The sequence below is a fragment of the Pinus tabuliformis genome, chromosome 2_1 (genome assembly GCF_031772625.1).
Source record: "Pinus tabuliformis cultivar Carrire ecotype Pingquan chromosome 2_1, CPIR1, whole genome shotgun sequence".
Taxonomy (NCBI): domain Eukaryota; kingdom Viridiplantae; phylum Streptophyta; class Pinopsida; order Pinales; family Pinaceae; genus Pinus; species Pinus tabuliformis.
Window position 1 is genome coordinate 860,298,681 of NC_142299.1, and position 25,917 is coordinate 860,324,597.

The 25,917-nt window shown below is 37.3% G+C and overlaps 1 protein-coding gene across 1 annotated transcript in view; it reads left to right on the forward strand.

Moving 5' to 3' along the window:
* LOC149203394 (coiled-coil domain-containing protein SCD2-like) overlaps positions 1-1,282 on the forward strand; it is a 55,358-nt gene extending 54,076 nt beyond the window's left edge. The window contains exon 2 of the mRNA XM_089401856.1: positions 1,100-1,282. Coding sequence (XP_089257982.1) covers positions 1,100-1,282 — 183 coding nt within the window. The remainder of the gene's footprint in view (positions 1-1,099) is intronic.
* The last annotated feature ends 24,635 nt before the right edge of the window (positions 1,283-25,917 follow it).

The following is a 25,917-nucleotide window of genomic DNA, read 5'->3' on the forward strand; positions in this document are numbered from 1 at the left end:
GATGATTGTTGTTATATGGTTCAATCTATTTTTTATTATTATTATTATTATTTTTTGTTATGTTTTTTATATCTAATTCATAATTCTACATGTTTTTGTTGACATATATGTATCAAAATATAAAAATGTAATATATATATATATATAAAACGCTCCGGGATCCTTCCCAAACCAGGAGCTTTTGAAAATGTCGCTCCCGCACCTGTTTTCGCTCCCACTCCCTGCATTCGCTCCCGCTCCCAAGTAACACTGGTTTTAATCAATCCCATTTTGAATATTTTCTTCTCTGTCTCCAACAATGAAATGTATTTTGGTTCACAAGTTAACGTGAGCTTCTTGCACTTTCCTTGTCAACAATCTGCTGTATTTATATTTCAAGTTTCTGGGCAATTTGTGACATTAATTACATTAGATATCTCATTTTGGAATCCATATTATGTAAACAGTTCTGTACAATTTTATCCTGATAATGATGGATTCATGATTATTCCTTATAATCTTTATTAGATCACCTTTTTCAGATTAAAAGAGAATTTACTGTAAAAAGTTTAAACACATGGAGCTGTATTTTATTATTATTATTATTATTATTGTTATTTAATTTCCAGTGAAATACATATCTTGGGAGATCCACCAGGTACATTCCTAATTCTGACGATGCTACCTAGGGTAAAATGGATTTTTCAGGGCTCAAGGCCAAGAAATCATAAAACATAGATCCAAACAGCTCAGCATGTCACTTGTGGGAATTGATCCTGGGTTTCAAGATAACACTCCTTTTCTCGACTGCCCAGGCTAGATAAAATTGACCATGTGGGACTCTTGCAAGTGTGGATAAAATTCTAGTTACTATTTATTATCATTGAAATTCTCTTTGCTTGTTGGCCAATTGGCTCCCGTATTTAATATTTATGATGGATTTAACTTTTTTTCAACTCGATGAAACTGAATAATTGATTGCTTCTTCATTGTTGATTTGGACTATACTTAGGGATGCAATTTACTTTGATATTTAGCCCTTTTTTTAAAAATTTCAATGAAATTATTATCGTGCCTTCAATTCCTTCATCCTCTTGACATATCTTTCATGTCTTCACAGTTAGGAAGAAATTTCATTGAGCACACTTCAACCATCCGCTCTACATCAGCTGGTCGGCCATCTATTGCAGGTCGGCCAGCACCCTTGGTTCCACCAAGTGGAGCAACAGTAAGGCAAAGGCCAACCATACCTCCTTTGGATACTACTGATATACGTCGGGATAAAAGGTATTCAAATTTTTAATTCTTTGGTGTTTTATAATGGTATTAATCTTTGATGCAGTCCTAAGAAGCTCAAGAACTTGCTCAAATCATTGTATTGAGGAAATGCCTTTGTTGTCAAATAAGTTGAATTGTATGCTAGAATAAGTGGTTTTAACATCAAGTAAAATTGCTGAGCTAGGTTAATATCTATCATTCAGGGCTGTAAACACAATTGAAAGTTGAATCATTTTGGACCTCTTTGGTTAAAATTTACAGTCCATTTGTTCAGTCTTATCTGGTATCTGGTTTTATGAATGGCATGTAGAATTTAGGGGATTTAAATGTTGATTTTTGTCAAAATAAAATTAATAGTGATATCTCTCCTTGTAGTATGAGCACCTTGCTTCACATTGGTTTGTATTATATTCTGCTTTGCATCATATTTGGATATACAAAATAGGAGAGTGTCAATCTGGGTATGTAATAAATTATAATTAACCTGAAGCCTTCAGCATACAAAAAGAATTCTGCGCAGTTATTGTTTATTGTAGCTTCCAATGGGATGAACAAGCTCAAAGTCATTTGAGGCTTTGAAGGGTTCATGGGAGCGCTGCTTCTGTCAAATTGTAGGCCCTACTGGACCACTTCTATTGAATTTTAGCACTTTCCATTCCATTAGATGAAAGAGTAACCTTGTGTCTATGCACTGTTTAGCTTGAAGCTTTCTACAATATCATAAAATGTCTTGAAATAGTTGCTGGAAAAATTACTAGGAGGGCCCAGGGAAGCACCACTTCATTTGAATTTGATTCCTTTCCTGAATAATAAGTACTATATTTTGTTTTACAATATCTGAAACATTGGTATCTGTACTTACAGCCAATGCTTACATGTCTTGTCTATTCCTTATGTTGTAACATACATAAATATATAAATAACAGTACATTATATGTATGTATATATGTATGTGTAATTTTTTTTTTTTTTACAACAGAAAAAGTTACTTGTATTTGGATCAAAATACTCTGTGAGCCAGATGACAGAGTACAAATAGAACAGTTGGAGTCAGGATCAGGTGATACTTCCAAAAGCTCTTTTAAAATGATAATTAACATCATAAACCTAAAATTCCTATTTGTGTACTGCCTAATCTACTGTCCTGAAATAAGATGAAGTGACAAATTGTAGTGCTGTAGGAATTTCTAGAATCAAGCAATTAATGCGAATTTTGAAATTTCTAGAATCAGGCAATTAATACAAATTCTGGAATTTCCCCTTACCCTTTGATGTTTTCTAGATCTATTTCCTGTGAATTTTCAGCCTTAGGTATGTCTGAAATGTGAATTTACAGCAGCAATATTTCACTTCTAACCCAACTTAGCGAGGCAGATCAAGAAAATAAATACCATTTAAGTGTACTTCAAAGTGCAAAGCTTCAGCATTTAAGGCACACTGTCCAAGCATATAACAGATCTGGAAGTTGTTTTATATGCTTCATCCAAAATGGCCTGGAAAATTTCAATTTCGTGGGAATCTAATGAAGCAAAAAATGCACAAGGGGCATAGTTCCAGTCCATTTCAGGATTTTTTGAGGTTCTAGGTCACTTAAAAGCAATGTCACAGGGTTTGTCCAATTTGAACCTCGAGGTTTGAAATTCTGCAAAGCTCCAAAATATTGTTCAGGTTCACATCCATTGAGGTTCACTTCTACCTAAATCACGACATTTGCCAAATTTCACTTCAAGCCTGGATCGCACCATTCACCAATTGTTATTCATGAACAACAAAATTGGGTGCCAAATCACCAATTTACCAGTGGAATGAATCAAATTATGCATCAAATCAATGTTGCAGGAACCATCGCCCCTCGGGTTCAGAAGGCGGATTCACGTCCCATTCAGAACTGTGGTTCCGCCCATTTTTCACGCTTTCTGGAAATTTGGAACTGCGGAAGTTGGTTTTGTATGCCTGAACCACAGTTTCAACACAGTTCTGCTCTGGTTCACGTGTGGTTCTAGGAACGTGCTGGACGGTTCCATGGGCCAACATTTTTTAATTTTAATTTGTATTAACTGCGATTAAAGTGGGGCTAAGGTGAATTAGGGAAAAAGGAGGATGAGGTTAAAAGGCCCCCCCCCAGCCCCCCCTGCTCTTTTCCTCATTCTTGCATCTTTGGAGAGCTCGGAGAAGAGAGAAGACAACCAACTTTTGAGATCAGATTCGTGAGAGTTTTGAGGAGATTTTTGAGGAGTGGAGGAGGAGCTTGGAGGAGTGAAGAAGGGCTGCCATCCGCTTCAAGTTCTCAACTTTTGAAGAGCTAAAGAGATAAGTGCAAACCCCATTTAACTCCCTCATTTTCTTGTCATTCATGTTTGTAATTTTTCTCCTCATCTCCTACCCTTTCCCATTCTTTCTTCTTGCTTATTTTGTTGCAGGTTGTCCATCTAGATTTGTTAAAATTGGCAACTAGGGCCAAATTCCACTTTAGACAACTCATTTGATGGAGATGATGATTGCATTGAATTTCTCTTTTCGAGATTACCTAAATTGATCTAAAGATCATCAAATTTGGACAAAGCAGAAATGTGTTTTTGAATTTATGCCCACACTTGTAAATTGTCAAGGTCGAGCACATCATCATGTAGGCTTATGAAGCCCAAGAGACATGTCACTTCACCCTCAACGACTTGTATAAATATAAGTGACCTCTCATCTCATTTGGCATTATCATCGTTCACACGTTCCTCTCTCTCCTCTCATTGGCTCGTACAACTATTGGGCATATTCTTTTTCTCACACGTGTGGCCAGGAGGACAAATTTCAGACATAAGTACAGGGTTGAAAATTTTAGGTTGACCGAAGTTTGACCAGTGTTGACCAAGCACTGTTTGATTGAAATTTTGGAGGGTTTGACTTTGTTTGACCAGGTCACATTGGTTGACACAAAAGTCGAGATTTTTTGGGCTGTTTGACTTGGGTTGACAATAGGGTTGACTTTAGGTTGATCGAGTTTGTATGCAAATTTTCATTATTTTGTGCTAACTTTGACCACTGTTGGAGGCTGAGTTTGACTGCCTTTGACTGAGCTTCAAAGGGGAAGTTTTGCTGTTGCATTGACTATCTTTGACTCTTTGGTTAGCGTTGAATTTCATTGTAGTTGATTGCAGATTTGACAGGGCTGTTTTGGCTTTGATTTGGCAAGTCAACTTTGACTTTTTGTACTCTCTCTATCTGCTGAACATTTGATATAATAATAAGAAGAATTGATCAAAGGGTTTTCCCCACATTGGGGTTTTTCCCTGGCATCTGCCAAATCTGGTGTTGTTTTGTCTTGGCTTGTCTTTTGCATTTTGTTATTTCATGTTCTATTTACAACTACTGTCAATATGATTAATGGTTAATGTGATTGCTATTGGAAACTAAATTCGAAATTGTCATTGGGCTGCTAAAGGACATGGAAGTAATTGTGCCAAGCATAGAACATACCATGGTTAACTAAAATTAACATGGTATCAGAGCACAAGTGAAGACAAAGCCCAAGCAAGAGAGAGAAAAACAATCACTAAGGGAGATCTATTAGACAAAATTATTGGACTAGCCTCAATGGCTACTACATCTTACTTCAAATCTGGGGATAAGCTCAAGGACAAATCTGACTATCATGCATGGAATATGACTTTGGACTTGACTTTGGAAGAGCATGATGCCATGGACTATGTGCAGGGAAGAGTGGTGGAGCCTCCTTCAAATGCACCTACTGCTGCAAAAACAAAGTATAAGAAAGGTGAGGTCAAAACTAGGAGAATTATCATAGACTCCATTCAATAACATTTGGTTTCCTATATTTCTGATTTGGGAACATTTAAGGAGATGTATGATAATTTGGTTGGGATGTTCAAAGTAAACAATGCAAATCAAATCCTTTTTCTCAAGAACAAGTTGAAGGACATCAAGATGCATAAAGGGGAGTTTATCCAATCCTACTTTAAAGAATAATGCAAATGAAGAATGATCTACTATCTATTGGAGAAGTTATTGTTCACAGGGAGCTCACTCTCATTGCACTTGGATGTCTTTGAAGAGCATGGGATGTGTTTAACACCACCATTCTCAACAATGACAAGATTCCTAGTTTCAATGAATTATTGGCTAGAAGCACTCAAGAAGAAACAAGGATGATGGAGAGAGACAAGTCCTCCAATAGAAATGAACCTATTGCCTTCTCCGCTCATGCAAAAAGGAAGAATAATGCTAGTCCAATGAGACAAGGTCAATGATCTAAGAAGGGATACAAAGAAGGAAGAAAAGGAAGGTGCTACAATTGTAATAGGTTCAGCCACTATGGTAGAGAGTGTCCTCACAAGAAGAATTCTCCAAGGGATGACGACAACAACAACAATTTCAAAGGCAATGGCAATCAAAGGAACAACAGGTTCAACAATAAAGCAAAGAGGAATGCTCCTGCTGCTCGATATGGAAATGGCCGACATCCCAAAAGGACGAGAAATTCCAGGTATGAGGAAAGTAATGTTGTAGAAAAACAAAAGGAGTTTTATCTTATTTCCGCTCTATCCACTGCCTCTCCTCTAGATACTTTGGATCAATGGTTGATTGATAGTGGAGGCTTAAGGCACTTCACTGGGTACAAGGAGGCCCTCTCAAATTTGGTTGAAAAGAAGACTAATTTAGAGACCATACTTGGAGATAATGCCACCTACCCCGTGAAAGGGATAGGTACTGTCACTCTTCACTTGAATCAAGGTCAAACCATTCATCTACAAGAAGTGTTGTATGTGCCTGATTTGAAGAAGAACGTGGTGTGTATTTTTGAGATGGAAGATAAAGGCTTCAAGGTAGCATTCATAGATGGAAATGTACGTATTTGGCAAAGAAACCCTAAAGATGCATTCACACTTGGATTTAGGGTTGATGGTCTCTATCAAGTTGGTGGAACTTCTTTGGGAGCTTTGGCAAGCGATACTTCACTTCAATCTAAGCTATGGCACCAAAGGTTCGCCCACTTACTTACAAAGCCTTACCTATGGTAGGGAAGATGGTCACAGGTATGCCTGAGTTTAACGTGAACCATGAGAGTGTTTGTTAGGGTTGTGCAGCTAGGAAACATACAAAGGGACCATTCCCTTCTAGTGAGAGCAACACAACTGATATTCTTCAATTGGACCACTTTGACTTGTCTGGTATGTTACCTGTAACATCGTTGGGAGGGTACTTATATTATGCAATCTTTGTAGATGACTACTCTCGCAAAACATGGATCTATTTCTTGAAAAAGAAGGATGAAGTGTTCAAATGGTTCCATTCGTTCAAAGCATTGGTGGAAAATCAAACAGGGAAGAAGATCAAGATATTGAGGACCAACATTGGAACCGAATATGAATCAAATGAATTCAATGACTTTTGCAGAGAGGCTGGCATGAAGCGGGAGACAACTGTTCCATACAATCCTGAGGAGAATGGCGTTGCTGAAAGGAAGAATCGAACAGTCATGGAAGCCACCCGTGCCATGCTCCATGATCAAGGTCTACCAAAGTTCCTATAGGGAGAAGCTGCCAACATTGTCGTGTATGTTCAAAATAGGAGTCCGCATCAAGCATTGGATTTCAAGACACCCGAAGAAATTTTCACTGGTAAAAAACCTGATGTTTCTCATTTTAAAATATTTGGTTGTCCTATGTATTCTCATGTGCCTAAAGAGAAAATAAACAAGTTGGAAGCATCTGGGAAGAAAGGTATATTTGTGGGCTATAGTGAAAATTCAAAGGCATAGAGAATCTATGTGCCTGGTCAAAGAGATGTGGAAGTAAGCCATGATGTCACCTTTGATGAAGATACTGGCATTGGGAAATCCAAAGATATCCCCATTCCAAGGAAGGACAATAATGATGTTGCGGAAAAACAGGATGAACCTCTGACAGATGAGCCTATGACCGATGTTGAAGGCCCGATAGATCCCATTGATCCACCTCCTGGTGATCCCTCTACCTCAAGAAAACGACCTTTGTGGGTCAAAGATACGCTCGAAGATGCTGAAAAACATACCGCTCCAAGAGGGACATTTTGCAAAAGTAAGAAGCTGAAGAGGTATCAAGGGTACTTAGCTGCTATGAGTACTATTGTTAAACCTGAGCCATATACGTTCGAAGATGCCGTAAAGCACCAAGTCTGGAAGGATGCGATGAATGAGGAATATGAATGTATCATGAAGAATGATGTTTGGGAAGTGGTGCTTAGACCCAAGGACAAGTTTGTAGTCACCTTAAAATGGCTATACAAAATTAAACATGGAGCTAATGGGAGTGCTGAAAAATATAAGGCTAGGTTCGTTTCTTGAGGCTTCTCTCCAAAGGAAGGAGTGAACTATGACGAGATATTTGCATTGGTTGCCCGATATACCACTATCAGATCTATTATTGCCCTCGTTGCCTCATAAGAATTTTGATCTTATGAAGTTGGGATTTACAAGGAGCGATGCTGATCCTAACCTATAATTCAAGGTTGAAAAGGACATGCCTCTCATTTTGGTCCTTTATATACGAGATATTTGCATTGGTTGCCCGATATACCACTATTCGATCTATTATTGCCCTTGTTGCCTCTCAAGGATGGAGCCTACACCAAATGGATGTTAAGACTGCTTCCTTGCATGGCTCGCTTAAGGAGGAAGTCTACTTGGAACAACCTCAGGGGTTCGAAGTACAAGATCGAAGAACACATGTATGCAGGTTGAAGAAAGCCCTCTATGGTTTGAAGCAAGCGCCTAGGGCTTGGTATGAGAGGATTGATAACTATCTTATGAAGCTGGGATTTACAAGGAGCGATGCTGATTCTAACCTATACTTCAAGGTTGAAAAGGACATGCCTCTCATTTTGGTCATTTATATAGATGATTTCTTCTTGGTAGGTGCAGACCCTCTCATTTATCAATGCAAGAGGGACTTGGCTTCCTGTTGCACACATTTTATCAAAGTTCCAAGGAAGTAGATGTACCAAATTTTTCAAAGGATCAAGATCATTAGCCATCAACATTTTAAGTCATTGTAAACCCATTTTGCAAAATTTGTAATGTAAATGATGCTTGTATGACTGTGTATGTATATAACAACCTAGGTAAGCTTATTATTTTGGCGGCAAATTTCATCCTACGATGTTTTTTGTCTCACTGATTCATTTGTGTTTTTAAACACAGATGATCGACAAAGTTTTTCCTTCCAGCCTCACCCCAAAGCTAGGGTGGAATTTATCGTCAGAGTCTTAGGTGAGTCATAATGTTTTAGTCGAGTCTTCTGTAAAAGTGATTTGGGAATAATCTAAGCTAATTGGTTAAATTATTTTATTACAAGTCATTTGGTTTACTAGATCATATTGTGTTGCAGAATTGGGTATGCATTTTGAGGGTCTATAATGAACGTGTATTCACCTTTTGAGGGTTGAATTATGCAAAATCTTATGTAAAAAATATTTTAGTGCATGGTCCCTCATACTTAGACACCATGGCTAAAATATTTGAGGGTGGAAAAATAATTAATCCCTTCAAGTGTCAATTAATTAATTTTTCTGGCAAAAATAAAATTAATCCTAAGCCAGACATTTTAATTAATTAGACTCAAAAATTAAAATGCTAGAGAAATTAAATTCTCCAAGTCGAAAAATTCGTGGTCTTGAAGAAATTAATTTTTGGAGGTCCCCCACGAAGGGAATATTGGAAATTTCAAGAAAAATTGGACCCTTGGTGGTCAAGTCAAAGTCAATTTTTTGAGGAAATTAACTCAAAATAATTATTGTTGAGCTAATAAAAAATGGGCTTAATAAGAAATTTGAAAATTCCTCAAAAGAAATTATTTCAACGACAAAAATTAAAAGATCATCAAAGATTTATTAGCGAGCGAGATTATTTTGACGGGGATTAGGGCAACTAGCCATTATTTTCCACTTGGAGGATTTATTTATAATTATAAATTAGAGGTCGTTCCTGTCTCAAGCCGTCTAGATTTTGGCAAATTTAACTCTGTAAAGCTGATGTAAAACTATTGCCCCGCTGGAACGTTTTGAATAATCATAATAAAAGACTTTGGGGTGCAGTTCATGGTGTCTCTGATCTACTGATTTGTGGTATGTGCTGGGTATGGGCATTCCTATATTGTGCTAATTTTTTTTATTAAATATTTATTTCAGTGTAAATGATAGGAACATTCTATTGATAAGTTTTGGGCTTATCTTAGGTGATCCGATTCATTGTTGTTCTAACGGTTTATTCTTGAGAAATTATATAGTGTTTGCAGGTTCCCGAACCCTTTGTTGAAAAGTGTAACTAGGTTCGGTCTTAATAATGACATGTAATTATGATTTTATGTAAAAGATGTAAAGAAGAAAAATAAAATTATTGTAATGCTTGACTCATGGGTTTCATGAGCAAGAGATTTTATTTTTAGTTAAGGTTCCCATTGTGAGCCTTTAGGGATTTTGTCATCTAGTCATAAAAGTCTAAAGAGTCATTGTCATTTAAGGAATGTTACACATTGTAAAAGTCAAATTTGTTTTTGTAATTCACCCTCAAAGGCCTTGTCACTAGCCCTCACTCAAGTCAACCTACAATGAAAGGGAAAACTCTAGAAAGATAAAATCGACCTAATTGTCATGGACGAAACACTATATATAGCAGTGCTCGGTCTCAATTGGAACACAACAATTTGGTCAAGCAAGTATGAGATAACCAAGTGCGAAAATCATCCTAGAAGGAGCCTTAACATCAGTGAAGGAAGGGGAAGGGATAGCAAAGATTGTGACATCATTTTTAGACTGTTTTTGGGCTAGTCTACCCTCACACGTGCGAAGATTACAGATCTGAAGAAGGCCGAAGGTTGCATTCTGATAAGGGTGATCTAGATTGGGTAAAGACTTTGCTGAAGGAAGCCGAACAAAAGAGAAAGAAGTCTCCTTCCAAAAAGAGACTATCCAAGGATCATAGAGCTGATCTAGGGTTTCTGTTGTGTAACAAAGAGTTGCAGACCTACAAGAAGAGGCCGAAATTTTGAAGGAAGCAGAGAAGAGGAAGAAGAAGAGCAACGCTGATCTAAGGGTGAAGAGGAGGCTTGTGACATGGTCTTGGAAGGGCTATAGTGTCAAGGGTCTTTATCATGGTCTTGTTATTCACCAATTGAAGGTTATATAAGAAGAATTTGTTTGGGTTTTCCTTGCAAAGAGTGAGAGGTTTTGGCCCTAGCTGACAGCCTATATACTGTGTCTCTTTATTGTTCATGAATTGGTAATTGCCTTGATGAAAAGAATACGATAATAACATAAGAAAGAGAAGATCATAATCAAGAAGTAAAAAGACACTCATAAACAATTATCAAAGTAGAGAAATCACCTATCTAGTGATGCCCTAGATTTCTCAACACCCTTGGGCTCCTAGTTCACAAACTGTGGGCACAGACTGACTATGTTTGGATACTAAATATTTTTTTATAGTTTTCTGACTTCGCTAAGGCTGTGGTTTGGCATTTATTTTTTGAAATAAACCTAGCCATTGTCAAGATTTACAAAAAAAATTTCTCATTGTATATTTGTATACTTTGTAAATATAATTTGTATAATTATTTTATTTTCCAACCCTTGTTTTGCAGCTAGGGTTTTCTAGGGTTTTGAGATTTTAGAGTTTTCATATATATTGGGGTTTTGGGCTATTGTAAATTCATTTGTACAGGTGAGATCAAAGGAAAATAACTAGATTAGAGCTAGATCTAGGCCGTTGAGGGTCTGATCTAGCCTTTACAAAATTTTGCAGGGCCAACTACTGAAGAATTTGCAGGAAAATTGAAGATCTGAAGCAAATTGATTTTCTGGCGAGGGTTTTGAATTTTTTTAGGGCCTTGAGGTCCAACATCCTCCTCCAGCCTAAGTGTTGGCCTTTCTCCCCTTGCGTCATCCTTTTCAGCCTCTTAGAGGCTGGCTGTAATCCCGTGAGGGCCTCGACCTCCTCTCTAGCCCTTGCCGTGGGTTTTTAAGGCCCTTTAGGGCTTGGACGTAAGCCCTAGAGGCTTCGATCTTCCCTCCTCAGCCTAGACGACAACCCTAAGGGCTTGCCGTGCCCCTTTCTAGGCCTCTTCCTTGCCTCGTCAACGCTCTTCCTCTTCTGCAGCCCTTCGCTCCCCTCTCGGCCTCTTCTTTGATTCCTCTGCTGCCTCTTTTGGCCTTTGACATCAGTTGATAGGCGATTAAGGCCTTTCTCTCCCTAGTGCTAGCCCTATTGGGCCTAGCGTTAGCCTTTCTTCGCTCTAGTTTGCCTCTCCTCCATCCCTGGTTGGTCACTTGAATTTCTGGATTGAATATTGGTGGGCTTTGTAGGAGAAAATGGCTCAATATTTGTGTTTTCAGGTGCCAAATCCATTGGAAAATTTTTGGCAACTTGGGCAAGCAATCTTCGAGGCCTTGGGCCTAGGGTTTGATCTATAAACTCTTCAGTTCCCTCATTGTTTATTACAGCTCTCTGAAATACATTCATAACAACGATAAAATTCATGTTTATGTGCTTTAAAAATCACATCTAAATTGCCTCAACGTACTAAGAAATTCATGGTAAAAATTTACTAGTCATTTGGTAAGTTGGGCATTGTTTCTTGGGCATAAATCTAAATAATTTCATGACTGATGTCTCTGCATAAAAGTCTGATCAGATTTGATATAGTCTGAAGTTACATCATAAAAGGGCTTGCTAAATCATAATTTCATATTGGCAAACTTGTTTTGGCATCTAGAAATTGTTTGGCATTTTTGGGCACAAGTTATTGCACTATTAGCTCACTGCTTGGATACTGCTGTAATAAGTGCTTGTAGATCTGATATAATACTGAATAACACATCACAAGAAGGTTGGTCATCTCATATATTCACTTGGCAAGTCATTTAGTGTCTCATTGATCATATTTGGTTCTTACATGCTTGTCATTTCTTGGATCTAAAGTGATTTACTTGCTGCTGTCCTAAAGGTTAATAAGTGCTCATCTCACTAGTGATTCTAAGTGCTATTGTGAATTGGGTTTTCTTAACATTGGTTATTTGAAAACTAACATTTGTTTGTTTATTTGTAAGTTCATTTATAACCTGTAAGAATCATTAATTTTGCACTAAGCAAGCACTCACACATCATAGATCTAATTTTCTAATCTTGTTGAATGGTTTATGTTACTTTGGGCATTGAAATTTCATTGGCATTGAATTAAATCTCTCCTTCTTAAGTGTCTTGGTATCTAATTGGCATTATTGTGTTGAGCATCTAATTGTGTAAGGAATATTGCTAAATGAATCATTGGATAATTGCTAAACACATTGTATTGTCTATCTTAAGCTTTGGCATCTTGAGAGTTATTGATTCTAAGTGAGCATCTCTTAATATTGGCATAAGATCGTCATTGGCATTTGCTTTGTTTAAAGAGTTTTTAAGTAATTATCATAATTGGATAAGTGTTCTAAACTTGCTATCATTGGTTAAGCATCTTATGAAGATAAGTTTATTGGCGCAGACCAAACCAACAATAGACATACGAATATGTATTTATTAATAATGAATATGAATGGATGGTTTACAGGATGAGAGGCCCGAGCTTAAATATAGCCCTACGTGCCTCTTGGTGAATGGGCATTATATCTGATTATGCCCTATGCCCTAATTAACTAAAACGTTACAAAATACTAAATTTTTATATAACATTGCCTTCCTCCCAAAAAGATGCTTTGTCCTCAAAGCATACGTAACGACGGACGTTGTTGACGAAACACTTCAGTTTCCCAAGAAGCTTCTTCTTCTGGTAAGTCCTTTCACTTGATCAAGTACTCTTTGATTACTTATGATCAAAGCTTCTTTTCCCTGGTGGATATGATACCTTCTGGCTCTAAAATGACCCTTCCTTCATCATCTAAGGATGGAAGCGTTGTTTGTGCTGATTGATGGTCACCATGTGCCCTTTTAAGGCAGGATACATGGAAGGCGCTGTGAATTTTATCTTGAAGGCTTAAACTATATGCAACTTGGCTAATCTTTTTGTTGATTTGGTATGGTCCATAGAACTTTGGTGCAAATTTATTTTTTACTTTTTGTTTCAAGGACAACTGTTTGTATGGCTGGAGCTTGACAAATACCCATTCTCCAACTTCAAATTCTCCCTTGGTTCTATTTCGGTCAGCTTGTTGCTTCATACAGTTTCTTACATTATTTAAATTTTCTTTTAGGGTTTGGAAGATTTTTTGGGTTTCTTCTAGTTGGTTTTTTAATAGCTGGTAGATTTGTTTGGACGGTAGCTAGATCCTTCCATTTCAGAGGTACGTACCCATACAAAACTTGGAATGGAATCATTTTTGTTGATGTATGATAAGTAGAATTATACCACCATTCAACGAGATGCAACCACTGAACCCACTTATTTTGTTTTTCTGTAGCGTAATAACGTAGGTAGGCTTCCAAACATTTATTGACAACCTCTGTTTGTCCATCTGTTTGAGGTTGGTAAGTGGAACTCATATTTAGGTAGGTTCCTATGTGGTTGAACAATTCCTTCCAGAAATTACCCTTAAATTTGGCATCTCTATCACTCACAATGGCTTTCGGAAAACTGCGTAATTTATAAATATTTTTGCAAAATATCTCAGCGATTTGTTTAGTTGAGTCTGATTTCTTCATTGCAATAAAGTGAGCATATTTGGTGAGTCTGTCGACTACTACGAATTCTTATCCTTGCCTTCAGATACAAGGAATCCCTCAATAAAGTCCATTGATATTTCTTCCCATTTCTGATTCAGAATGTTTAAGGGGTGAAGTAATCCAGGTGTTGTAATATTTTCACTTTTATTTCTTTGACATTTGTCACATTCTGCTACATATTTCTGAATATCACAACTCGTCCCCTTCCAAAATAATGATTGCTATGCATTGTAGTAAGTTTTAAAGAATCCTACATGTCTGACTTACAGTGAATCATGTGACTCCTTGAGTATCTTGGATTTAAACTTGGAGTTTGAATTCAGATAGATTCTTCCTTTGTACCATAGAATATCATTCTTCCATTCAAATTTTGAGTTGTCTGGAAGGTTATTGATTATCGCCGTTATTTCTGGATCTTTGACATACTCACTTCAAATCTCATTAAGCCATTCAGGAACAACAACTGAGACTGCAAGTAATGTTGATTCTTCGTCCTTCCTAGACAGGGCATCTCCTACTACATTGTCCTTTTCCTTTTTATGTAGTATCTCCATGTCAAAGGTGGCAATTTTTTCAATCCATTTTTGTTGTTCTTCGGAAAGTGTTTTTTGTTGAAGGAGGTGTTGGAGACTATTATGGTCTGTTCGAATGGAGAACTTACTTCCCAAAAGATATTGTCTCCACTTGGCCAGTGCGTGCATAATAGCGAGCATTTCCTTGTTGTATGTGGACTTAAGATGTTCTCGTTTATTGAGCTTCCTTCTTTCAAAAGCTATTGGATGCCCTTCTTGCATTAACACTGCACCTATACCGAACCCGGAAGCATCACACTCAATGATAAATGGTTTAGAGAAATCTGGAGTTGCCAATACCGAGGCGTTAGACATAACTTCCTTCAATTCTTCAAAACACCTTCCTGCTTCCTCATTCCATTGAAATTAATTCTTCTTTAAAAGGTTTGTTAGAGGTGCAGTTATATGTGCATAGTTTTGAATAAATATTCGGTAATATTCAGTCAATCATAAGAACCCTCTTAGCTTTGATATATTAACTGGTTTGGTCCATTCCTTTATAGCTTTGATTTTATTAGGCTCCACTTTTACTCCTTCATGGGATATTATGTGTCTGAGATATTCTACTTCTTCTTTCCCAAAGGTGCATTTGGATATCTTGGCGTAGAACTGATGCTCTTTCAGTAGTGTAAGAACTTTATCCATATGTTGTAGGTGCTCCTTCCAAGTTTTACTGTAAATTAAAATATCATCAAAGAATACTAATACAAACTTCTTAAGATATCTATGGAATAACTCATTCATAGTGGCTTGGAATGTTGCTGGTGCACTAATTAACTCGAAGGGCATTACTTTAAATGTGTAGTGACCTTTGTGTGTTCGGAACATAGGTTTTGGTATGTCTTCCAACTTGATTCTGATTTGGTAATAGCCTGACCTTAAATCCAATTTTGAGAAGTATTTTGCACCATGTGGTTCATCCAACATTTTGTCGATAAAGGGAATTGGGAATTTGTTTTTAATCTTTATTTTGTTTAATCCTCTATAATCAATGCATAGCCTGAATGATCCATCCTTCTTCTTTACTAATACCACTGGAGCAGCATACAGACTCTTACTTTTTGAGATGATCCCATATTTTGAAAGGTCTTGGATTAATCTCTCAATTTCAGTCTTTTGGTGATGTGGATATCGATACGGCTTGATGTTGACGGGGTCTGATCCTACTTTGACTTCTATTGTATGCTCGATTTTCCTGTTAGGAGGCATTTTCATGGGCAAGTCTTGGAATACTTTTTCATGCTTCTGAATTAGCAATTGTACTTTTGGTCACTCTTCGCTGATTACTTTTGCAGATAACATTTCTAATTGGTGGCATTGTACCACATAAGATGGTGCTTCTTTTCGAATCATTTTCATCATCTGGGATGATGACACGATTTGAATTTCTAGTGCTTGGAATCCGTATAACTTGTACCTCTGCCCTTCCCATTTAAAGCTTATGAACTGCTCTTGATGGTTGGCAGAGTAAGTGCCTAGGGTTCGTAGCCATTGGATGCTTAAGAGTACATATACTCCTCCTAATGTTACAGTGTAGAACGAGGATTCTAAATTAATGTCTTGAATCTGAAATTTGACCTTATGGCATTTCCCTACCTTCTCAATCTTCTTACCGTCTGCTACCATCACCTTCATGTTGGGCATGGGGAATGTGAAAATGTTGAGTCTCTTTGCCACAGTTGAATCTAAAAAATTGTGGGTGCTTCCAGAGTCCTTTTAATTTTAAAGTCTGGGGTTGTGATATACCTGTCGTAGCTAATAGTGATACTTGCATAATACTTCCATCATCTAATTCTGGAGAGAATTCTGGGGCATCTTCTATTCCTTCTATGTCTAATTCATCACTGTTTCAATCATTAGTTGCTTCACAGTTATCTAGGTTCTTTGACTCTTTTCCTATAGCACACCTATGTTTAGGGTCCCACTCTTCGCCACAACATTTGCACTTGCCTTCTTTCATCCTTTGCATTTCCACATTAGATTTTTTGCCTTCACGAAGTTGTGGTGGAACATATCTTGTATTATTCGTATTCACAGACTGTGGAATTTTTCGTCTCGAATATACTTTTTTCGGTTTTGACTACAATATTTTTTCAAATTTCCTTTCAGCAACTTTTGCTTTTTGTCTTGCTACTTCTATTGATGTAATGTCGTGAAGCTGAAGTTCTACTTATAGATGAGTTTTAAGTCCGGAGATGTATGATTGAATTAGATGAGATTCTGATAACCCAGGTACTCGTGTTGCTAAGGTCTCCCATTCTCGAGTGTATTCATCCACATCTCCTTTTTGTCGCAATCTAATGAGTGTTGAAAAGAACTCTTCTTCCTTGACACCTTGGAATCTTTTAAAGAACGCATCCTTAAATTTTCTCCAACTGATAGCGAGTGTCGTCTTCTTCCACCACATATACCAATTATATGCTTCGCCTTCCATTTTCATGGAAGCGTGCCTAATCTTTTCGTCATCATTGTCAATATCGTAAATCTCAAAATATTCCTCTGCTTTATTCAGCCAGGTAACACTGCATTTTTCGTTACTGTCGAACTTGGGTAACTCGATTTTTTCTCTTCATTGATATGTAGCTAACGGTGGAGCGAAAAGGGGGTATTGATTGTTGAATGAATTCCAGAGTTGCTTATTTGAAAAGGTGGTGTTACTATTTTCTTGATGGTGCGTGGATGATTTTTTTGGAGAGTCAGTGCTTTCATGAGAATCTGCTGAATTTGTTGAATCTGACGAATTGTGCTGTTGATTACCTCCATCATCCTGGAATAGTTGTTCGGGTGTAATCTTCATCCTGTCACACATAACGGTCAGCATTGTCATTGTCTGATTATGATTCATTTCGGATTTGATATGGTTCTGCCTGAGCTGTTGTTCTATCCGATTTTTTGTATCCTGAAGCTTCTTGATATCGTTGGAATGTCCGGTAACCTTACTCTCGAGATCAACTAATTTTTGGTTAAAATCATCGAAATGGCTAGTAATCCTATTCTCAAGATCAATCAATTTTTTGCTGAAATCGGTCATTGTCATCGACGACATTGAACGGGTTTGTGGGGGTGTATATTTGTCCGCCAGCTTTAAAGTTTCTCAATTTGATTTTATATATATATATAATAATAATAATAATAATAATAATAATAATGATAATAATAATTACATATATATATGTTTTTAATTATATAATCAAATTAATTAATTAATTATCTGTAATTATATAATAAAATTGTATAATATATATTTTCAATGTATTTAATGTTTAATTCACTATAACCTTTGTGCCTTTTTTAAAAATAAAACTGTATAATATATATTTTCAATGTATTTAATGTTTAATTCCCTATAATCTTTGTGCCTTTTTTTAAAACAAAGAAACCTGTGCTTTTAAAAAGCGTGACTTTTGGGAGCCATGGTTCAAGTTTGTAATTTAGGCAGAGTGACCGGACGTCAACATTCACGGACAGTGAGGGAGGTGGAAGTCAAGGCCGAAGAAGGGTACGACAACAGAATCCAAGGCGGAGAGGGACGGTGGAAAGGAACGATAGGCAACTGTCTGGCGGAGCAATGCGGCCCATGCGGAACAACGGCTCGAATAGTGAAAGCAGAAGACGATGGATAGTGTAAAGGAAATGCTGAACGCAAGCAGAGGATCGACCCGCGTTGATACCAAATGGTGCAGACCAAACCAACAATTGACATAAGAATATGTATTTATTAATAATGAATATGAATGGATGGTTTACAGGATGAGAGGCCCAGGCTTAAATAAAGCCCTACGTGCCTCTTGGTGAATGGGCATGATCTTTGATCATGCTCTGTGCCCTAATTAACTAAATCGTTTGCAAAATACTAAATTTTTATATAACATTTATCCTTGGATAATTTAATATTTGCCCTTGATAATTGGCACATTCTTGGTAATAAGATTGTGTTTCCATTTATTGATAAGTACTCTTGTCATTGAAGATTAATCATAACTTAAGTACTTAAGCATTAAACAATTTTAACCCAAGAATCACTCATCCACCTTGCATACGCATTCTAAGTGTAGTTGCACTAATAACTCACCTCTGAGCATAAGCTGGGTTGATAGACCTCTAGGGCCACCCTTTCTCAATTTAGCTTGAGGGATTCAACACCTTTCTAGTGCTCAACACGGTGACCTTGCAGTTGTCAGAGCCATTGTCTCTGTAGCGCCAGAGGCATAGAGTGGTTGGAACACAGGGGAGGTGTCGTTAATCAAGCCTTTGCTTGCTTCCCGTTGGCTTCCATCCCACAACCTACTCTAAAGACTGGTTCCAAAACAGTTAAGAGGAAGGTCTTACTTAGAATAGGCATATAACTAAAGTAACCAAGATTCTTGCATCACACCTAGGTCTTAGGATTTGCATACCATATAGGTTAGTGAAGCATCTAAGCAACGGTTGTCCATCTGGTTACTTGGTCTCTAATCGACAATAAGCGAAAAGTTGACTCCATAAGGCATTGGTCGCACATTTTAATTTAATCCAATCCTTAAATATTGCTTAAATTAACCAAGTAGCTAGGCCACTCAATCTTGTTTCCCGGACTCGTTGGTTGCCAACTTGTCCTTTGCCTTCACATTTCCATGGGGACTACCCTCCATAGCTCGCTGTTGGGAGACAACTAGAACTGAGAGGTTGGGGATCAGAGTGACAACCCCCGAACTGAGTCATTCTCGCGGTGCTTGTACAATCTGAGCGACAACATTTTCTAACGTTGTCTTCGGGGAGGAGTTCATCTCATTCTCGGCGCTTAAACGATATTCTTCCTAATCTTCATAATCTTCTAATCCATTCATCTTAGCGAGCAACGCCACAACATTTTCTGGCTTCTTCATGTCATTACTACTCATCTTTTCATCACCTTATTCTTTTTCCTCTCATTAATCCTTTCATCTTATTTATCTACACCTTTAGCACCTGGACATTTAGGTTGGTTTCTTGTTTGGGTGGCGACTCCACTTATTCATCCATTTACAAAAGCCTACTTTAGAAGGAATCCTAGTAGCTTGGTTAACCCCGCTCCCGATCCTGAGAAGGTTCTAAGAGTTCGGTTAAACAAATTACATTCTAGAGAGCATTTATCATTTCTCAGACAAGAAGCTCTCCATGATCTCCATTTGCTTTTTGTTAATTCTCCCAATTAAGACTTCATGGATGATTATTACAAGCCTTGCAACTTCACAAGCGTCCAAGGATATCCGCATGATCTACTAGATGAATCCATTTGAACAGGCTTCCGATCTTTCAAGGAAACAATGCCATCAATGCCGAAGCTCATATAAAGAAGTTCAACACTTTTGTTTAGAGATATGCTCATGCCGCTGCTTACAACCATGAGGATGTTAGGATGAGATTGTTTGTTTTATCATTGGAAGATAATGCACTTGAATGGTTTCATGACAAAGCAGATAATGCCTTTGACTCTTTGAGAGCCCTCACTGATGCATTTAAAGATAAATTTGGGGATAAAAGAGAAGGAAAGTATTTGGTCAAAGAACTTAATACTATTAAGAAGAGGGAAAATGAAACAGTTGAAGAATTTAATCAAAGATTCAATAGTCTTCTAAAGGACATGACTCAAGACTACAAGCCTCCAGAAAGAGAGTGTTAGAACAATATGTTGAAGCTTTCATTGGTGATACTCAATATGAGATTAGACGTGCCAACCCTGTTACTTCCGCTGTTGCCCAAAGTACAATCGAGTATTAGAAAAGGATGGGAAAGCTTCAGGTAAGTCAGAGATTCCAGGTTTTGAAAGAGGTCCAGTTAAGTCTAAGGGGAAAGAAATTAAGGAAGAAGAACAAGACTCAGTTAAATAATTGACTCAAATCATTAAGGAAATGAAAATTGAGCAGGCCAGACAAATAAGTGACATTCAGTCTAGGATAATTCAAATGAAAAATATGCAGCCTAGAAATAACAATAATCCGTGGCCAAAGAGAAATCTTCCTGTTGAGCAAAGACCACCTGATCCCTTGGAATCTGCAAATATAGTGTCCCACTCCTTTTGCAGATCTTGTCAGAAGTTCCATGATGAAAAATCTTGTGCTATCACAAAGAATATCTTAAGTAATAAATTTACAACTACTGTAGTTCAAATCAATATGTTTGGAAAAGAGTTTCATTTACCTTTAAAGGATTGGATGGAGGTTATAGAAAATAGAAGCAATGTTGAAACTCTTAATTCGAACAATATCGAGAATGAAAGGGAGGATTGGCTTGAAGATCAATCCGCCCAAGGCATAGGAGAAGCGATTCCCAATACTCCAACGGTTAATTCAAATGTTGATTTAGGGGAATAGATCAACCATGCAAAAATTTCCGTGCCTATCAGTGAGATGATTAAGAGTCTGATTCAGCTACGATCACAAAGGATGTCAAAACTCCTGACATTTTGTTCCATATAGTGATTGTGTAAAAAACAAGTAAGTTCCAGAAAATATGTCTCCTCCCAAGGATTGCTTAGATGAACCCTTTGTGATGAAATCTAATATTGGAAATTACGCTGTCCTTTCTGACCCTATAAACATGCCGGAAGATAAAGAAGAGTCTAAAGGGGAAATCTGGCATATGAGTTTTGATGGTGCCCGCTCAAAGCCAGGAAAGGAGCCAAAATTGTCTTAACCTCACCTGCAGGGCATGTGTTTAAGTTTGCTTTCCGATTAGAGTTCGAAGCAACTAACAATATAGCTGAATATGAAGCTTTATTGTTGGGCTCTGAAATAGCCAGAGACCTCAAAATAAAATCATTAAGTGTAAAGGGAGATTCCGATCTTATCATCAAGCCAGTCAAGGGTTATTCTCATGGAAAAATGACAGATTCAAGAAGTACAGAAACGTTGTATGGGACACTATTGAACTATGTTATGCATTTGGTCTGCAGGTTGTCCCTAGGGAGGAAAATAATCAAGCCGATGAACTTGTTGCAACCGCTTCTACTTTCCAAATATCTGATAATTTAATAAAGGATAAGGCCAAAGTGGAAGTCATTTTTAGACCGTCTGTCCTAGATAATGTAGAACATTGGCAAGTGTTTGATGATGAAAAACAAATTGTCTGTTTTCTTAATCACTTGAACGAGTTTGAAAATTTCCAAACTTGTTCCAAGGAAGAAGGGTTTGACTTTAAAAGTAAAGATGTGGTGAATCCTACTTTCAGAAATATGGTGGCCATGGAACAACTCTTTGATAGAAATGATGCCACCAAAAGGGTTGATGAAAAGAAGATGGATCCTGGTGAATTCATTGAAGTAAACATCGGTTTTCTTGAAAACCCAAAAATGGTTAAAATTGGTAAAGGAACTTTTGAGGAAGAAAAGGAAAATCTGATTGATCTACTCATTGCGTATCGAGATGTCTTGGCCTTTTCTTATGATGAGCTCAAAGGTTACAGGAAGGATGTTATTGAACATACTATTCCTTTAAAAGATGAAGATGCCAAACCATTTAAGTAGAAACTTATGCAAATCAATCCTAAGCTGGCCCCTCTCGTTCAAAAAGAGTTACAAAAAATGCTTGCTGCTGGTATCATTAGACAAACTCGACATTCTTCTTGGTGCTCAAATCTGGTAATTGTTAGGAAGAAGAATGGTACTATCAAGCTATGTGTCGATTTCATAAATCTTAACTTGGCTTGTAAAAAATATAATTATCCTTTGCCTAACATGGAAAATATGCTACAAAGAATAACCGGGTCCGATATGATGTCATTATTAGACGGATTCTCTTGTTATAATAAAGTCTGGGTTAAGGAAGAAGATCGCCATAAGACTATCTTGACCTCGCCTCGGGGTACCTTTGAATATCTTAGAATGCCTTTTGGGTTAACAAATGGCGGGGCTACTTTTCAGAGTGCTATGGATTATGCCTTCAAGGGATTAATTGGCAAAATCATTGAGATTTACCAAGATCTATGTTGCCAGGAAACGTGGGTTCGGGGATGGGGACGAGTACGTCATTTTTTGAAACAGGGTGCATGGGTTCGTTGGGGGTATGTTATAATTTTTATATATGATATATAAATATTATATTCTATAAATCATAATATATATGAATTTGTATATTTTCCAACTTTCAACAATACAACTAAAATATTTATGATTTAAACTTTAAAGATTTAAACATTCACATCATTGAACATTCAACATTCACATTGAAATTTCAAAATTTCTAGTTTGATATCATGTGCAAATTGGAGACATATTAATAAGAATCATGATATATGTCCATTGTCATACTACATTCAAAATTTGCCTTAAGGCATCTCCAAACATGAATTAAGAAATTTTAAAACACTAAAATAAAAATAGTGAACAACGACTTCCTCAAGCCATGTCATCAACATCACTTAGATCTTCAGTTAGCATCCTCTCTAGGTAGGAATCACTTTCATCTTGAGGCTCCTGCTCATCCATAGCAATTGGAGGTAGCTCAATAAGGCCATCTGGTTGTATCTCCTCGTCTACACACATAACATCATCTTTGTATTGGTTCCATCTATTGAAAGGACCCTCCTTGTACCTAGGGTATTTTCGAGATATGAGACGAAGTGTGCTATGAATGTACACTAAATTCTCTACCTTCTTTGAGCCCAACCTATTTCTCTTTACCGAATGGATAAAGGCATAAGTACTCCAATTCCTCTTGCAAGATTAAGAACTAGCTACTTGGAATATTAGGGAAAGCCCATTAAATTAATTAAAAATTTTAAAATAAGAACTAAATTGAAAATCTAAAAATTAATACAGAAATGTAATTGAGAAATAAGATGAGGAACTCCAAACTAGCTACCTGTCCAAGTAACCATATGGAAAATTGCTGCAACTCAGGAGCATCAACACCATGAAGCCACCATCAATCAATTGGACCCTTCTTCTTGTGTCTATCTGCCAAAGATGCATGTGAACCAAAGACACCTCGGCCACGTGAAAATTGGGAAAACTGAGATCGTATGTCAGAGGCTTCTTCTGTACAACCATAAATTTTCTCTACAGCGGTCAAGAATCCTTTGAACACCTCTCTATGTTAGGAAGGAGGCCTCCTTCCTATTGTGGGATCATACCATTTTAGATTAACTGCATAAGCTGCCATATGAAGAGGGGTGTTCAATTTATTCCACTGCCCATCTATAAACTCTTTCAATTGTGGCCATAAAATAGGATCCTTCCTATCTGTAACAATTTGGATCCTCTCACAAATGGAGTCCATGTTCTCATAAATCTCACTTAAACATGGACCATCTATGTCTGTATAGTAGATCATATCACAAGTCGGTTCTATAATTTGCACAACAAATTTGGCATCAACTCAAAAATGATCATTTAAAATCAATCTCCACCTCCAAAGCTGCATCTCAGTTGGATAACCTCCATCGGTCCCACATGTCACTGACAACTATGGCAGTTAAAGCCTCTTTCATCTCCACAAACCGCCTAAGTAAAATGTAGTAAGTTGCAAATCTGGTATCTGCTGGTTTAAGAAGCTCCATTTTGGCATGCTTGCGGTAAATGGCTTGTGATTGATGTCGGTTGCGTATAAACATTTGAATTTTGCGGCCAGTTTCAGAAAATGCCCGAATCAATGTTCCCTTTGTTCTTCGATGCATTATTCAAAGAATGCATTGCACATGGTGTCCAAAAAATATGCCTGCGTATATCAAGGACAATTAAAATATTAATAAATCAAAATTTTTATTGTTTAAAAAAAAATCAAACTTGTACTCAAAATTAAAAATGTAATTCATGTAATTTAAATATAAAATAAATCAAACTTGAAAGTTGAAACTTATCACTTACTTGTACTCCTTCTGAACCATTTCCCTTGCTGCGTTGCACACTGGAGATGCATCAGTAATAATTTGAACAACGTTGGATGGCCCCACCCTTGCAGTGGCATCACATAACTGGTCTTTCAAGAACGTATTGTTCTTTTCTTGACCAGAACAATCAATGGCCTTGAGAAAATAAGGACCAGACAGGGAAGAGACAATGATTCCTACAATCAGTGCATCCATCCATGGCAATTGAGCATCCATATACATTCCAAGATGCCTTCAAGGGTGCTATTGTGTTCTCAAGACGAGCTTTCTCCTTGTCCACCAACACAGTTCAAAGTTTCTCATAACCAGGTGCTTTATACGATGGAGGTCCATCATTAATAACACAAATCATTTGCTCAAAATAGGGTGAACGGGTTGCATTGAAGGGAATGCCACATCCAAGAAAAAATCTTGCTATTGCAAGATCAACACCCTCCCTACCTTTCTGTTATGAAACCAGTTCACAAAAAGATAGAAAAGATAGATGAACGCCTTAGAATTCAGCGTTTTCGAGGGGGCAACCTCCTTTACATCACACAAATGAACAATTCTTGGATGATACAAATGACAAGACCTCTCTTCTATATATAGGAGTCTAAGTGGTCATAATGTAATCAGAACTGACATAACAATATTAATGTAAGGGCACAATAATAACAATAGTGGGCTTTTATGGGGCACAATAGTAACAATATGGGGACTACATGGGTACAACAATATAATAAGGGGGTTGTTATAATAACAATGAGGGGTTACACTAGTAGTATAGGGGCCTAACATGCCCCTCTCCTTCAAAAACTGTTGTCTTCAACGCTTGAATAGTTCTTGATGCTTTTGTATAAAATTCTTGTCCTCCCATGTGGAATCTCCAGCGTGTAAGTTCCTCCACTTGATGAGATACTCTGAGATTGATAGATTTTGTCGCTGTTGGGTTCTTGTTTCTGTGACTGCTCTAGGTCCCTATATGATTTTTCCTTCCTCTTTAAGTTTTGGCGATATTGTTTGAATCGGGATCTTGTGCAACTTTTGAATGAGTGGCCACACTTCTTCGTCCTTCTCCCATTCATCCCTTGCTTTGTTTATCCAATTTGGTTGGATAATGGAAATAGCACAAAACAATGTTTCGACATCCTCATCCTTTCTTGAGAGTGCATCTGCAACAAAATTTTGCTTCCCTTTTCTATAGATGATGTCAAAGTCATAACCCAACATATTTGTGACCCATTTTTTCTGTTCTTCTAAAGATAATATTTGTTCTAAAAAGTATTTAAGACTATCATGATCCATTTTACCTTGAAGTGTCTTCCCATTGGGTAAGGTCGCCATTTCTTAAGTGCATGTAGTATTGCCAACATTTTCTTCTCATAAATAGCTTGCTTGAGATGTAGCTGTAAAAATATCCAATCATCTACATCAAAACACTTTTCACTGTGATGTTGATCGACCTGTTGTTTCATTCGATTCTGCACCAAAGTGGTGTTATCCTTTAAAAGTTGGAGAACTTGTTGTTGATGTTCGATGTGACCTTTCACTGCTTGAATC